At 44.4% G+C, this 16,159-nt stretch overlaps 1 protein-coding gene across 4 annotated transcripts; it reads right to left on the bottom strand.

The window, feature by feature from the left end:
- Nucleotides 1-773: 773 nt before the first annotated feature.
- Nucleotides 774-14,870, bottom strand: rasef2 (RAS and EF-hand domain containing 2). 4 transcript variants are annotated; one of them, XM_088995698.1, is made up of 15 exons: nt 14,825-14,870; nt 13,428-13,527; nt 12,378-12,473; nt 9,651-9,728; nt 9,501-9,574; nt 9,354-9,422; nt 8,480-8,552; nt 8,297-8,355; nt 6,698-6,857; nt 6,522-6,623; nt 4,970-5,114; nt 4,768-4,849; nt 3,059-3,287; nt 1,390-1,505; nt 774-1,307 (listed from the first exon to the last, which is right to left on the bottom strand). In XM_088995698.1, the coding sequence occupies exons 2-15, from the start codon at nt 13,515-13,517 to the stop codon at nt 1,208-1,210; spliced, it is 1,473 nt and encodes a 490-aa protein (XP_088851824.1). In that variant the 5' UTR covers nt 13,518-13,527; nt 14,825-14,870; the 3' UTR covers nt 774-1,207. The 4 variants fall into 4 exon arrangements, with proteins under 4 accessions (XP_088851824.1, XP_088851825.1, XP_088851826.1 ...); XM_088995699.1 differs by lacking the exon at nt 14,825-14,870 and having other exon boundaries at nt 12,378-12,470; nt 13,428-13,592; XM_088995700.1 differs by lacking the exon at nt 14,825-14,870 and having other exon boundaries at nt 1,390-1,466; nt 13,428-13,585.
- Nucleotides 14,871-16,159: the final 1,289 nt, after the last annotated feature.

Raw genomic sequence — 16,159 nt, 5'->3', positions numbered from 1 at the left:
GTGTGTGTGTGTGTGCGGGTGAGCAGCGGCAGACATTTGCCCCCCCATTTGGTCCTTCCTTGGATCTGGTTTACGTCTCTGTTTCCAAGGTATTTCCCCGACCTCCAGGCGGGCTGGAAGGTAGATCAAAAGTTGCGTCCTGCCGAGTCAGTGTTTGGTCACTTCCTTTCATCTGCGTTGTCCAGCGTTTGGCCATGTTGTCGTTTCACACTTCCTTTGCGTCTGCCAGCCGGCTCCCCTTGGATCTCCTGGCACCTGAAACATATGTCTCCAACCCTCTTTGTTCTGTTATCTATCTTTTACAAGCAAAGCAATATTTATACTGATTAAATTTTTTATCTTGAGCAATGTTTAATATGGCTAAATAAATGTTTCTATTTCCTTCTATTATACAGTAAAGTCTCGTTATATCGATATCGGATATATCGATAGTCCCGGTTATATCGATACTATTTCTATGCACGTACGGAGAAAATTACATGCAAACAGGGTCGGATATATCGATAGTCCCAGTTATATCGATATTTTTTCGGACTCCCTTGAATATCGATATAACGAGACTTTACTGTATATATATATATATCCCTACTGTGCCGACATGGCGGTGCCGGACACTGCTATGATAGGTCCCTGCTCCCAGGTTGGGGGGAGCAGAGGACTACTCCCTGCGGACCCACTGATTCTTCCTATTGTTCTGACTAACGACTGGCCTAATGGCCCCACACCCTACGGCACAGGTGTCAAAGTCAAGCCCAATTCGACGGCAATCTTTGTTGACATTTTATTAGAAAAACACGAAAATAACAAAGTCGAGTGAGAAGCGAATATGTTCAGACTGTTTGCAGCGCATCGAGGTCGGATAAAACGGTGGGCAAAATAGTCAGTTTCCTTCCACTTCCGATTTTAAAATGATAAAAAAAGCTTCAGCTGGTTAGCTCAGTGGCTAACAGGGCGAGCACAAATTACACCCGGCCTTAAGTTTGATGAGCACAAGGAAATGAAAAAAAGCAAAGCATGTGAAGGTTGGCCTCGCAAACCAGTAAAATGTGATTGGTGTGAAACGGCCGAACGGCTAAAAGTCGCTAGTAGACAATAAATAGAAAAATAGATAGCATCTCTGCGCAGGCGCACTTGAAGGGGGAAAAAAGTTGTTTGGATGGCCCAAAATATAGTCGGAAGCTGCAAAGGCGTTGGCTCCGATGCGCATTCACAGGCCGCAGCAGGTGCCAAAAGTCTTCTTGGCGTTGGAGGCCAAGAGGTCCACCGGGGACGCTTTGAGTTTCACTTTCGCCTTCTTCTTCACTTCTCTTCAAAGGGAACAAAGGCGAGCCAGGCGGCGCCAAGTTAGCGAGGCCACGCCCCCAAACAAGCGTCACGGCGCAAACCCACCTGGCCAGATGGAGCACCGCCTCCACCACGTTGGTTCCTTCTTTGGCGCTGGTCTCGCAGAACAAGGCGCCGTACGCCTGCCACGGCAATGCCACGACGGCCAAACTCAAGCAGGGCTTCAATCCGTCATTCCATGCAAATCCGCAACGCGTTTTGCAAACGGGACCCGGAAGGTCAAAGGTGTACCCGCATATTTAGAGTAATAATAATAATTAGAATAATAATAGTAATATTAGTAATATTAATAATAATAATAATAATAGTAATAACTTTGCTGCTGTGAGTAAATACTGTGAGATAATAATGAGAAATAATAATCCAATCCATATAATAGATAATAATAATAGGAATAATAATGAGAATAATAATCATGATATTGATAATAATAATAGTAATAATAATAATAGTCATAATAATAATAATAATAATAATAATAATAATAATAGGAATAATAGGAATAGCAATAATAATCATCATCATCATGATAATAATAACAATAGGAATAATAATAACAATAATAATCATCATGATAATAATAATAATAATAATAGTAACAATAATAATAATGCTAATAATAATAATAATAATAAATAATAGTAATAATAGTAACAGGAATAATAATAATGAGAATAATAATCATGATATTGATAATAATAATAGTAATAATAATAATAGTCATAATAATAATAATAATAATAATAATAATAATAATAATAGGAATAATAGGAATAGCAATAATAATCATCATCATCATGATAATAATAACAATAGGAATAATAATAACAATAATAATCATCATGATAATAATAATAATAATAATAGTAACAATAATAATAATGCTAATAATAATAATAATAATAATAAATAATAGTAATAATAGTAACAGGAATAATAATAATGAGAATAATAATCATGATATTGATAATAATAATAGTAATAATAATAGTCATAATAATAATAATAATAATAATAATAATAGGAATAATAATAATAATCATCATCATCATGATAATAATAATAATAATAATAATAATAATAATAATAATAATAATAATAATAATAATAATAATCATCATCATGATAATAATAATAATAATAATAATAATAATAATAATAATAATATTATAATAGTCCATTTCTTTTCAAAGCGCCTTTCAAAACTCTCAAGGTCATTTAACAGTCACAGGATATTTTTTCTGTGGGTGAGCAGCAGCAGCCACACGCGCCAGCGTTCACTCAAGCCGGAAGTAACTCAAATCGAAAGCAAGCTAGCTAGCGAGCGAAAAGATAGCTAATAGCTCGTGAAAAGATGGCTAATAGCTAGCAAATAGATAGTTACCACCAAGCGAATAGATAGCTAATAGCTAACAAATAGATAGCTACTACCTAGCGAATAGATAGCTAATAGCGAGCAAATAGCTAGCTGCTGTGGACTGCAAATTTCGCCATTGTGGGACGAATAAAGGTTTTCTGATTGTGATAGATAGCTAATACCTAGTGAATAGCTAATACCTAGCTCACAACGCATGTATTGTCTTGTGTGCGGAAATAAAAGGAATTTTACATGAAAATAGAAAATCACTTTGGCCCCTCCCAAAAAAATAGCGGAGTTCCACTAAATAGCGGACGTTTGGTATAGGAATAAGAAAAAGAAGCATACTCAACGGACCGTGGCCAACTTCTCTCCATGCAAAGCGCTAACGCAGCGCCTCGCGGGCGTCTGGCCTCTCATGTCCACCTTGTTGCCGATGATGCAAACGGGAAGCGCGTCCTGGCTGGCATCCTGGATCTGATCCAGCCAATCTCGGATGTTGAGGAAGCTGCTCTCCGAAGTCACGTCGTACAACAGCAGAACGCCGTCAGCTTTGCGGAAATAAGAGCGGGCGATACTGCGGAACCTGCCACCACCGCAACAAACGCACACAAAAAAAAGCAACTCAGTCAACTTCAATTGTCTTGCGCCTCATTTCTTTCAGCTCCCTCTAGTGGCGATCGGAAGCATCACTGAAACAGTTGCGCAATACCAGTGGCTGAAATAACGTCTGCAGACGCCCGGGGCGTGCAACTTTTACGTCGGGCGTACAACTTGAAAGACGTCTCCGCCTGAGTGGCCGACAACTTTTTCAAATCAAACGTTTGCTTTATTCAATAAAGCAAAACGTTTGAACGACGATTTCAAAAGCCGAATAAATTATTCCGATTTTGAAATCTTCGTTCGGTTTGGAAATGTCTGAATTTCGGTTCGTTTGGCAATTTGCATACTCGGCACGGCAGCCAATCAGAAGCCTGCTTCCTGCTTCTGGACTTTCCCGAGCGTTATAAGCTCGTGCATTTATAATAATAATAATAATAATAATACATTTGATTTATAAGCACGCTCAAGGTCACTTTACCGTCACAGTATAACTTTTTCCCCCCTCTATCTTCAACCACGGCTCTGATAAGTGGCTCTATATACTGGACGAAACGCCGCTTGTGCACCGTCTTGTGCATTTTCTGGCCGCTACATTGGAGTCCAGACGGCTTGAATTGATACGGAAGGACTTCTTGAATCAATTGCAAACATGTATGCTTTCTTCTTCAGAACTACAGTAAAGTCTCGTTATATCGATATTCAAGGGAGTCCGAAAAAATATCGATATAACCGAGACTATCGATATATCCGACCCTGTTTGCATGTAATTTTCTCCGTGCGTGCATAGAAATAGTATCGATATAACCGGGACTATCGATATATCCGATATCGATATAACGAGACTTTACTGTACTTGAATAATATTCATAACTGGATGTGTAACAAGAAAGCATCTTCTCCCAATCCGAAGCCATTGTTTTGATTCTGGATCAAGGCAGTTTGTGGGTAGGCCAATCGTAACATGACGTCAGGAACAAGGGGGCGGGACTATCTGAATCTCCCTAGTTTCGAGCTCATTTTGTGGCAGTTTTGGGATACTTGAAGTCATTTTTATTGGTGTTTGTCTAAAAATATCATCCTGCGTGTTTTGGGTATTTTAGATGCTAAAAAACGTTTTTCTGATGTCAGTTAGGAAACAAAAAATTGTGTCGGTTGTCCTTTAATACTTTGCAACAATTGTTTTTTTTTTGGCGATTAGTCATCTTTTTGTGTTTCAAGTTGTGAAAAATGGGGCAGGCAACTTTTCAGAGTTGTCTGCCCGGGTGTCCGCTAACTTTTTGTCAAGAGTTTCAGACACTGGCAATACCCCTCCATTTTTTGAAGCAACGACCATCTATTGGTTTTGTTTGATGCAATTGTTTTGTTTTGTTTTTCAAATGGGAGCGACGACTTTTTCAGTATCCAAAGTACGGACGAGCGCCATCGCTCCCGGCAGGTGTTTGGATTGTGTGGATGCAGGCCACCTTTCCTGTCCGGCCGTGTCCCAGATCTGCAGGTTGGTCTTCTGGCCGTCCACCAGCATCTTCTTAATCTGAAAATCCACCCCTGACGGCCGAGAAGAAGACACGCGGGCGGGGTCGCGAGGGTCACTTCCGGAGGTCAAGACAAATGGAGGGAGGGGGGCGAGGGGCTGGGGGGCGTTGGCACGGTGGGCGAGCGACGTACCAACGGTGGTCTGGATGTCGGCTTTGAACTGGTTGAGCGCTAGCCGCAGCAGGAAGCTGGACTTGCCCGCGCCGGCGTCTCCGGCCAAGACCAGGCGGTACATGGGCACCACGTCGGCCGCGTCGCCCGCCTCCGCCTCTGCTTTCTGGGTACCGTCCAAAATAACAAATAAAAGCAATGAAAGAAATCCGTTCTTTTCGGAACACTGCAACTTTTTCGGATTGAGCCGACAAGCCTCAAAGTCTTTTTTTGGTCTCATTTGAATATGCGGAACGCACGCAAGGATTTTTCAAAGAAGTCCAGATGACGGCTGAAGAAACCTTTTCATCGATGGACCACTCCTGTACCACTGAGAGCTTACACAGACGCACGCAAGGATAGTAAGCTTGATTGCTATCCATCTATCCATCCATCTGGCTAGCTATTAGCTATCTATCTAGCTAGCTATTATCTAGCTGGCTATCTATCTGGTTGGCTAGCTATTAGCTATCTGGCTGGCTAGCTATTAGGTATCTATCTAGCTATTAGCTATCTGGCTAGCTATTAGCTGTCTAGATAGCGAGCTATTTTAGTCAGGAAACACATTAGCAATCTAGCTATCTATTAGTGAGCTAGCTAGCTATTAGCTGTCTAGATAGCTAGCTATTTTAGTCAGGAAACACATTAGCAATCTATAATAATAATAATAATAACATGTCATTTCTAAGCGCCTTTCAAAACTCTCAAGAACACTTTACAGTCACAGGATTTTTTTTTGTGCGGGTGAGCAGCGGCAGTCATTCGCGCCAGCATTCACTCGACCTGAAAGTAACACAGCAGCAAAGTTATGAACGGAAGAGGAAAGGAAAGAAAGAAGTAGAAAACCAAGCATCTAGTAGCTATCAATTAGTGAGCTAGCTAGCTATTAGGTATCTAGCTAGCTTTCTATCTATTTGAGTTAGTTTCTTTTTGGGCCAGTGTCGGAGCAGTCGACACTGCGAGGACGCTCGGCCTGTTGCGTGACGATGAGTCGGCAGAACGAGTCGGCAATACGAGTCGGCAGAACGAGTCAGCAGAACAAGTCGGCAGAACGAGTCGGCAAAACGAGTTGGCAGAACAAGTCGGTGAATGAGTTGTTTGGTGAATGAGTTGTTCGGTGAAGGAGTCGGCGAACGAGCCGGCCAATGTGCCGGCGAAAGAGCCGGAGAATGAGTAGGAAAATGAGTCGGCGAACGAGTCGGAGAAAGAGTCGGAGAAAGAGTCGGAGAACGAGTCGGCGAACGAGTCGGCGAAAGAGTCGGAGAACGAGTCGGCGAAAGAGTCGGAGAACGAGTCGGCGAACGAGTCGGAGAAAGAGTCGGAGAAAGAGTCGGCGAACGAGTCGGCGAACGAGTCGGCGAACGAGTCGGCGAAAGAGTTGGAGAAAGAGTCGGAGAACGAGTCGGCGCAAAGTGGCCCGGCTGCCAACTCGCCAAAAGTCTCGGCGGGTTTGCGCCTCCCACTGCTGAGGCGCCTTTTTATGTTTTAAACTTTGAGGCGAGTGAAAGTGCGGCGGCAACGCAGAGTGACTGACCTCTTGAGCAAAGGCAGACAACTGCTTGCGCATGGACGAGGCGTTGGAACTTCCCACGCTGTGCGCCACCGACAGCCCCGCCTCAGACTTGGCGTCCAGCAACTGGCGGGCAAAGTCAAAGAGCCGGTCCGCAACGGGGGCCAGTGCGCAACGGGAGCCGGTCGGGCGCCGCCCACCTCGCCGTCCGAGTGGGCGTAGGAGTAGCTGCGGTGGAGCGTCTCGGTGGAGGCCCGCCCGTCGTCGGTGTCCAGGTCGCTGTCGCTGGCGTCGGGGGGCAGCGACACGCCGCTGTCCAGGTACTTGTCGGCCCACAGGGACACGTCCGACATGCTGGAGCTGCCGCCACCAAAAACACAAGCGGTCCTACGTCAAGCAAGGCCGAGTTGCTAGCGCCGATGCCACTTTTGGGGCATTTTCTCCACGCGAGGAAAAGAAAGCCTGGAACAAATCCCCGTCGCTTTGCGTCCAAGATGGAGGGACAAGACTTGCATTTCTCCCTCCATCTTCACACCAAACATTTTCGCTTATTTTTCAATCGACTTGTCATGAACTCATTGGCTGCAATTCACAAATTGATTTGGGGATTGAAAATAAGACGTCGAGCGCCTGTTAGGGCAAATCGCTATGCGAACACATTCTTAACATCTATTGTCATTCTCAATCGACACCTTTGTATTCTTATCTCTGGTTTGATTGGAAGCTCCCGCTTCTAGATAGTTTGTAGCTGATAGGCTGATAGCCCCTCTGCCTCCCCCCTATCTATCGCTCCGTATATCTATTAGCTCCAGTGATACCTTAGCTTAGGAACTTAATTGGTTCCCAGACAGAGTGTGTAAGGTGAAAAGTGTGTATCCCAAAAAATCAATTTCCCATAGGAAACCATTAAAATGAGAATAATCCGTTCCCAGGTCCCCATAAAACAATCTTCTACTTTCTAATTTTGTAAGCCTTAAAACGACACAAAATATACCTTATTTTATGTATAATAAATGTGCTATGGTATTATAATTAAAGATATAAACTATACTGTATAATAAAGTCGTTTTATTTACCTTTGTGATGGTCGTTGATGGCTTGGGAATAGAGTGGCCTTTCCTCAGCATGAAACACTTGATGATGAATGTAGCCTTCTTCTTTCACCATCTTGAGGAATGATCCCCTTTAAGTGCTTTTTCTGTGATAATTCTATCTAGTTCCTCATCAATTGTGCTCTGTTTAGCTGGGTTGATAGCTTTTTGCATCAAGTGTAAAAAAGTTGAAAACAAAGTTGAAACTCTCACTGTCGTCTGCCTGACTCTTTAATGTTCTTGACCAATCACGTGGCTTTAACCAAAGACTGGGGGCGGGGAATAGAGGACAAAAACAGTCGCCATTTTGTTGTTAGAAGGACGGGCTCGTTCGCGAACGACACATCACTCATTGACGCAGCTCCGTGTACGAAAAAAGTTTGTATGCCAAGGTAAAATTTTCATAAATGTAACGTTTGTAAAATGAAAAGTTCGTAAGCCAAGGGGTTTGTAAACCAATGTATCACTGTATCTATTAGCTTTCTATCTATTTGAGTTACTTCCGGGTTGAGTAAACGCTGGCGCGGCGCATGTGGCTGCCGCTGCTCACCCACAGAAAAATGGATCCTGTGAGTGTAAAGTGACCTTGAGAGTTTTGAACGGCGCTTAGAAATGAAATGGATTATTATTATTATTATTATTATTATTATTATTAAAACAAAACCACCAACCTTTGACCCAGAAATGCAAAGCTTGTAGCGGACGGACCTGTTGTGCTTGAGGGTGCTCTGCCTGACGGGCTTGATTCTGCGAGCGGGTGCTTCATTCTTGTCCAGGAAATGCAAGCGGGAGAGGGAGTGAACGGATGGTTGGGCTCAAGGTCAGCCTTGGACCCCCCTGCGAGGTGCATTACAACAAAAGGAGCCGGAGCAGGCGGCGGGCGGCGCTTGCCTTGCGCTTGACTTCCGATGCTAACGCCGAGCGTAGGCCGTCGTTGCTGTCGCACAGCTGCTTGTTCAAGTCCCTGCCAGGTAACGAAGGGGGGCAGTTTTTTTTTTTTTGGGGGGGGGGGGCACATGGGGGGTGCAACAGACGTGGTTGTAGTTAGAGTCACTTTACATGATAAACAATGTACTACAGTGTTTATTTTATTTGATTTTTATCAAAACTGTGCGCTTAGGTGAGGCACACAGTTCTCCTGCCTCATGACAGGGGGCGCTAGTGATTACAGATTCTTCTTGCGACTCCTCGGCTACAGTAAACAGTTAGCAAGTTAAGTGCAACCATCCACTCGTTTTTTTTTTCGTGTTGCTTTTCAGACACTGCTCCCTGTTAATAATAATAATAATACATTTCATTTCTAAGCGCCTTTCAAAACTCTCAAGGTCACTTTGTATTGATTTCAAGATACTTCTGTTTACATTTAAAGCCATCCATAAGCTTGCCCCCCCCCACCCCTATCTGTCTGACCTACTTCAAATCTCCGGTCCCTCTCGGTACCTCAGATCCTCATCGTCCCTTCACCTCTGTGTGCCCTCTGCCCGTCTCACCACGATGGGATGCAGAGCTTTCAGCCGCTCTGATCCCAAACTCCGTAATATTCACTCCTTTCCTACTTTCAAATCCCACCAGTTTAAACGTGCATTCATGGTCTAGTTTAATCATTAATAATTATTATTTATCATTTATTCATGGTTTTTTTGTTCTATGTATTGTTTTATTGTGTCCTTGTGTTATAAGTGTCCTTGGGTGTTCAGAAAGGCAAATTAAATGTATTATTATTGTTATAAATCAGCACTAATTTGACAGGAGGAGGGGACCTTACTGGAGAATCTGGACCTGACTGGAATAGGACTCGTACTCGATGACCATCTTCTTCAGCTGGTCAGTTTCTCTGTGGCCACAAAGCCAAAAAAGGTGGCGTGAGGACCCCCAGGGGGCTGTCAGGGTCGTCGGGGGCGGCGGCGCTCACCGTTGGCGCTGAGCCCGCTCGTCGGCGTAGGTGTTCTTCAGCCGGTTCAACTCGGAGCGCAGCTGCTGGTTCTCCTGGGGGGGTGACGGGGTGGGGGGGGGGGGGGTGAGACGGGTCGGCGGCGGGGCCAGGTGGGGTCAAAGGCCTCACCTGGGAAAGTTGGCCCACGTGCCGGCTGGCGTCCAGCCGCCCCTCGTTGGACTGGGACGACCGCGACTCGGCTTGACTCTGACAACAAAATGGCCGCACGTCACAACGCACAGCGCCCCCACCTGGACGGAACTGGCGCTCCGCCCCACAACCTTCTTTTAATAATAATAATAATAATAATAATAATAATAATAATAATCATACATTTAATTTATCAGCACCTTTCAAAACTCTCAAGGTCACTTTCCAGTCACAGGATCAGTTTTTCTGTGGGTGAGCAGCGGCAGCCCCATGCGCCAGCGTTCACTCAACCTGGAATAACTCAAATAGATCAAGTTAGCTAGCTAGCTAGCTAGCTAATAGATAATTAATAGCTAGCTAGCTAGACACGTAATAGATAGCTAGCTAGGAAGCCAGCAACGGTGACCCGTTTAACCGGGAATAATTCAAATAGATCAAGTTAGCTAGCTAATAGATAACTAATAGCTAGCTAGCTAGCTAGACAGCTAATAAATAGCTAGAGAGGAAGCCAGCAACGGTGACCCGTTTAACCAGGAATAATTCAAATAGATCAAGTTAGCTAGCTAATAGATAACTAATAGCTAGCTAGCTAGTTAGACAGCTAATAGATAGCAAATAGATAGCTAGCTAGGTAGCCAGCAACGGTGAACCCTTTCAACCGGGAATAACTCAAATAGATCAAGTTAGCTAGCTAAGATAACCTAGCTAGCTAGCTAGTGACCCTAGACAGCTTTAGCTAGCTAGGAAGCCAGGAATAATTCAAATAGATCAAGTTAGCTAGCTAATAGATAACTAATAGCTAGCTAGTTAGTTAGACAGCTAATAGATAGCAAATAGATTGCTAGCTAGGTAGCCAGCAACGGTGAACCCTTTCAACCGGGAATAACTCAAATAGATCAAGTTAGCTAGCTAGCTAAAAGACAACGAATAACTAGCTAGCTAGCTAATATAGTGTCGATGTCAGTGTGTATTTACATAGCAGGCAGAATCTTTGGCACGGTGCTTTTGACGCTTACGACACCCGGGCGACTCGACGGCCATTTTAACTCATTCACCGCCATTCCACAATTGATTAAGATGAAAAGATGATGTGGAGCGCCATTCCAAATTGGTTCGGGTTTTGCTTTTTCTTGCTGTAAAAGCAAAATGCTTTTTTGATAAAGCGCTGGTCAGACCTCGGGCAATGTTTTTTTTTCCCTTCCACAGGGCTGCATTTACCTTTTGTACAGCCGCCTTCATTTCAAACGGCATCAAGTCAAGACCATATTTAAATTAAAAAAAAGGGTCTGGAGGTCGTGGTTGGAAGTACAGGTGGACGTAAGTACGGGTGGTCGTAAGTCGAGCCGGTCGTAAGTCGGCTCTTATCTGTAGTTGAATGGTTCTCATTACATCATGCGTATGCTAGCTTTCTAGCTATCTAGCTGGCTATCGAGCTGGCTACCGAGATAGCTATCTATATGCTATCTATTTTCTGTCGATTAGCGATATATCTAGCTAGCTAGCTATCTGGCTGCCTATATTAGCTAGCTTTCTAGCTATCTAGCTGGCTACCTAGATAGCTATCTATTTGCTATCTATTTTCTGTCTATTAGCTATATATCTAGCGAGCTGGCTGTCTATAATAGCTAGCTTGCTAGCTATCCAGCTGGCTATCTAGCTGGTTAGCTAGCTGAATACGGAGATAGCTATTTATTTGCTATCTACTTTTTGTCTATTAGCTATATATCTAGCTAGCTGGCTATCTGGCTGTCTATATGAGGTAGCTATCTAGCTGGCTATCTAGCTGGCTACCTAGATAGCTATATATTTGCTATCTATTCGCTATCGAACTAGCTAGCTAACTATCGATTAGTTATCTCATAACTAGCTAGCTAACTTTCCATCTATTTGAGTTATTCCGGGTTGAGTGAACGCTGGCGTGTGTGGCTGCCGCTGCTCACCCACAGAAAAACTGATTCTGTGACTGGTGATTATTATTATTATTATTATTATTATTAGTATTATTATGCTTATTCTTATGATTATGTTTATGATGCTTATGATGATTATGATTATGATGATTATTATGATGATTATGATTGGTATTATTATTATTATTATTATTATTATTATTATTATTATTATTATTATTATTATTTCAAGCTGAGCTTAGTCCATATAACTTAGGAATGTTTTTTTCTGAGGAAAGAAGAAAACTGTAGGTTTCTGACGCCAAATTGAATGTTTATGTGGTCCTAAAAGTCCTCATTGTGTGGAATTAAAGTGACAATGACAAAAACCCTGGCACTGGAGTGGACACACTTGCACATCGCCTGTCAGTCAAGGAGTGAAGCACTCTGGATTCAAGAACTAGGTTTTTGTTGGACTCTGGGCACTTTGGTTGCCAGTTTTGTGGTTTTGAGGAGTGGAAACGGGGGGCGCGTGGGCTCGCCTACAAACTCGCCATCCCATTGCGGAACCTGCGCGCCTCGCTCCGCCCCAGAACACGTTTTTCCGGACGCCGCGTGCCACACGGTTGTCGACGTCATGGCTGGAAATTGACACGGCGCAACTCCGAGCGGGCCGCCATCCCACCGCTGCCCTGGCAACGCTTGACTTGCGTTGGCGTCCCGGAGCCAAACCGAAGCCCGTCCCGCTCTCGGCACCCCCCACGCCCCCCTTGCCGCGCGACCACTTTTGGCCTCCGGGGATTTGGCGCCGACCTACCTGGAGGAGTCGGTCCACGGTGGCCTGCAGGTCAGCAATCTGCTCGTGGTGTTTCCGCTCGAGGTTCCACAGGACTTGCTCCATTTTCTCGCGCTCCTTCAAGACGGTCACAAAAAAAGACAAGCGCTCAGAAAAGGACAAGGATAGGTGAATTCTCGCCAAGGACAGGTCTCGCCGAAGGACAAGTCTCGTGAAAGACAAGTCTCAGAAAGACAAGTCTCGGAAAGACAAGTCTTGGAAAGACAAGTCTCGGAAGGGCAAGTCTCTGAAAGGACAAATATCGCCAAGGACAAGTCTCGGAAAGGACAAGTCTCGCCATGGACAAGTCTCGTGAAGGACAAGTCTCGAAAAGACAAGTCTCGCCAAGGACAAGTCTCGCCTAGGACAAGTCTCTGAAAGGACAAATCTCGCCAAGGACAAGTCTCGGAAAGGACAAGTCTCGCCATGGACAAGTCTCATGAAGGACAAGTCTCATGAAGGACAAGTCTCGAAAAGACAAGTCTCACCAAGGACAAGTCTCGGAAGGGACAAGTCTCACCAAAGACAAGTCTCGGAAGGGACAAGTCTCGCCAAGGACAAGTCTCGCTAAGGACAAGTCTCGAAAAGACAAGTCTTGTGTCGGACAAGTCTCGGAAGGACAAGTCTCAGAAAGACAAGTCTCGGAAGGACAAGTCTCGCCATGGACAATCTCGGAAGGACAAGTCTCGGAAAGACAAGTCTCGGAAGGACAAGTCTCGCCATGGACAATCTCGGAAGGACAAGTCTCGGAAGGACAAGTCTCGGAAGGACAAGTCTCGTTTGCTCGCCACAGAAAGGAAATAACCCGCAGTTGCTTTTCACTTTGGCGCAAGAATGCGGTCGTGGAATGTGGCCGCCGCCGCCGCCAAAGTGAAAGTGTCGACATTTTCCTGGACTTTTGTCTCATTTGTGGTGAATGTGAGCACAATGTGGACGGCAGTCACAACGCGGCGACGGACGGACGGTTGATTGGCCAGCCGGGGCAAAGCCTTTGGCGGCGTCAAAAGCGGGCGAGGGGTCGGCTTGGCTCACCTCCTCCGTGGCTCTTTGCTCCGTGCCCGCCAGTTGCTGGCACGCGTCGTCCTGGAGTGGTCCCAGCCGGCTGCCGCCATCGCTGCTCATGTCCGCCGCTCTGCTCGCACACAAACGCACATCGACACGAGCGTCTCCGAATACGGCGGGAGGGGGCGGGGCGAGAACAGGTAGAGCGAGCGCCACTTTTGCGCGGCGGCACTACTTCCTGGAGTCAGGAATGCCACTTGCTGCCGCAACAAAACAAGCCGGGAGGAAACTGGGGGGAAAAAAACAACCCCCCCGCACCCCCAGAAAAGTCTTGCTCGTGCTCACAAAAGCGGACAGAGAGTGTTTCATAAGTAATAATAATTATCATAATAATAATAACCCATTTGATTTCTAAGCGCCTTTCAAAATTCTCAAGGTCACTTTACAGTCACAGGATCAGTTTCTCTGTGGGTGAGCAGCGGCAGCCACACGCGCCAGCGTTCACTCAATCCGAAATAACTCAAAAAGATAGAAAGCTAGCTAGCTGGAATGCTAGATAACTAATAGCTAGCTAGCTAGCTAGGTAATGTTTTCTGACTCAAATAGCTAGATAGTTAGCTATAAAGCTAATAGCTAGCCCGCTAGCTAATAGAGTGCTAGATAGCCAATAGATAGCGAGCTAACTAGATAGCTAATATGTTTCGTGACTCAAATAGCTAGATAGTTAGCTATAAAGCTAATAGCTAGCCCGCTAGCTAATAGAGTGCTAGATAGCCAATAGATAGCGAGCTAACTAGATAGCTAATATGTTTCGTGACTCAAATAGCTAGATAGCTAGCCATATTGCTAATAGATAGCCCTCTAGATGTTCTTCCATCCGCCACAAAAACGGACAACTTCAACGGACAGTTAGGACGGCGGAAAAAATAATTGGCAGTGCCCTGCCCACTCTGGAGACGGGAATAACTCAAATAGATAGTTGGCTAGCTAGCTAGCTAATAGAAAACTAATAGCTAGCAAGATAGCTAGGCAGATGGCTGCCTTTCCAGCAGCTCATGTATTTTGTTTTTCTACTTTCATTCCTTTCATCACTTTGCTGCTGTGAAATGTAAATGTCTCCACTGTGAGACTAATAAAGGCAAATCCAATCCAAATAAATAGCAAATAGATAGCTAGCTAGGTAGCCAGCAACGGTGACCCCCGTTCAACCAGGAATAACTCAAATATATACAGTTAGCTAGCTAGCTCATAGAAAACTAATAGCTAACAAGATAGCTAATTAGACAGCTAATAGATAGCAAATCGATAGCGAGCTAGCTAGGTGGCCAGCACCGGCGACCCCGTTCAACCAGGAATAACTCAAATAGATCAGTTAGCTAGCTAGCTAATAGATAACTAATATTGTGTAGATGTCAGTGTATATTTACATATCAGGCAGAGAGGCGGAATCTTTGGCACGTGCTTTTGACGCTTACGACACCCGCCGGCTTGACGACTCGACTGCTTGCTTCCGTCCCTCCAAACGCAAACAAACGCACGCGCCTCCAAGGTGAGTTCCGAGCGCCCGATTGGCCCAAACTCGGCGACGTGGGCGGGACAGCGCGGGATTTTCAAGCAGATGGATATGAAGGCCATTTCCGGGGTTGTGTGTGACGTGCAACCAGGAAGTCATGCGCACGGGCCTTTTCACAACATGCCGCCTTGTTCGTCATCCGCCGCGGCGCCCTATTTCATTTTGGAAGGAAAATCGGCCCCCTTTCAAATGATCCCTTTCGTCTTTATTTGCAAAAGGAAAATCAAGTATAGCTAAAATACAAAACGAATAATACCTCCGCCGCAACCCAAACATTTGGCCATATTTCCTGATTTTTGTATTCTTTCCGTCTCGTCTCGTAACTCTGAACGCACCCGAATACGTCATCTTCCGGCGACGCGAAAAAACAACCTGATTTACTTCAACCAATCAGATGATAGCACATAAACATGTTAAAACAATTTTTGAACTGGATCTAAATAATTTTGACAACTTTAACAAAAGAAAATAATGCTCAAACATAAGCAGATAACCATTAGCAATTTAACAAGATATACATTTTATTTATTCTTGTACCGTGGCTTGTCTGTGACTGTAAAATTCCCTTGAGAGCTTTGGAAGGCGCTTAAAATGTAATGTATTATTATTATTATTATTATTATTATTATTATTATTATTATTATTATTATTAAAGCTTACACAAATGCAAATGTGTAGATTTCTCCACTGAGAGACTAATATAGGCTCATCCAATCAATCCAAATCATGTGTATTGATCAGGGCGGCGGATGTCTGCGTTCTGACTGTTTGATTTCAGCCCAAACCTTCATCCCGTCGGCTTTGTTAGCATATAACCTTGTACTGAGAGAGACTCAAAGCTTTTATATTTTGGCTATCAGAGTCAACGCCCGCGGGCCAAATTTGGGCCGCTACATCGTTTTGGTCGGCCCGTCATTCATTCATTTGTTGTGCGTTCATGGTGTAAGATGTGGAGGGAATGAAACATTCAAATGGCTTTTACAAATTAATAACGGCTCCCTACTACAATTTGTGCGTCAAAACTTCTTTTAACGTGCACATTCCACCATGACGTCCCTGATCCACTGCTGAAAAGGATGATTTGATCCTCTTCTCGTTCATCCAGAGCTGCTTCATGTCACAAAGAGGGTAGAAAGTGCTTAAGAATGAATCACTCTCTGTGTCTTTGTGTTCTCATATTATTTGTTAT

Source organism: Hippocampus bargibanti, linkage group LG05 (assembly GCF_051943395.1).
Source record: "Hippocampus bargibanti isolate YZ-2025 linkage group LG05, ASM5194339v1, whole genome shotgun sequence".
In the NCBI taxonomy this organism is placed as follows: domain Eukaryota; kingdom Metazoa; phylum Chordata; class Actinopteri; order Syngnathiformes; family Syngnathidae; genus Hippocampus; species Hippocampus bargibanti.
Note: the sequence above shows the minus strand (reverse complement) of the source record. Positions and strands in the feature narration are given on the sequence as shown.

Coding starts and splice junctions, on each gene's coding strand:
- rasef2 (XM_088995698.1), bottom strand. CDS start 13,517: ATGAGCAGCGATGGCGGCAGCCGGCTGGGACCACTCCAGGACGACGCG. Junction 9,575..9,650: donor ACGTGGGCCAACTTTCCCAG/GTGAGGCCTTTG, acceptor TCACCCCCCCAG/GAGAACCAGCAGCTGCGCTC. Junction 1,308..1,389: donor GCGGTGCTCCATCTGGCCAG/GTGGGTTTGCGC, acceptor TTCCCTTTGAAG/AGAAGTGAAGAAGAAGGCGA.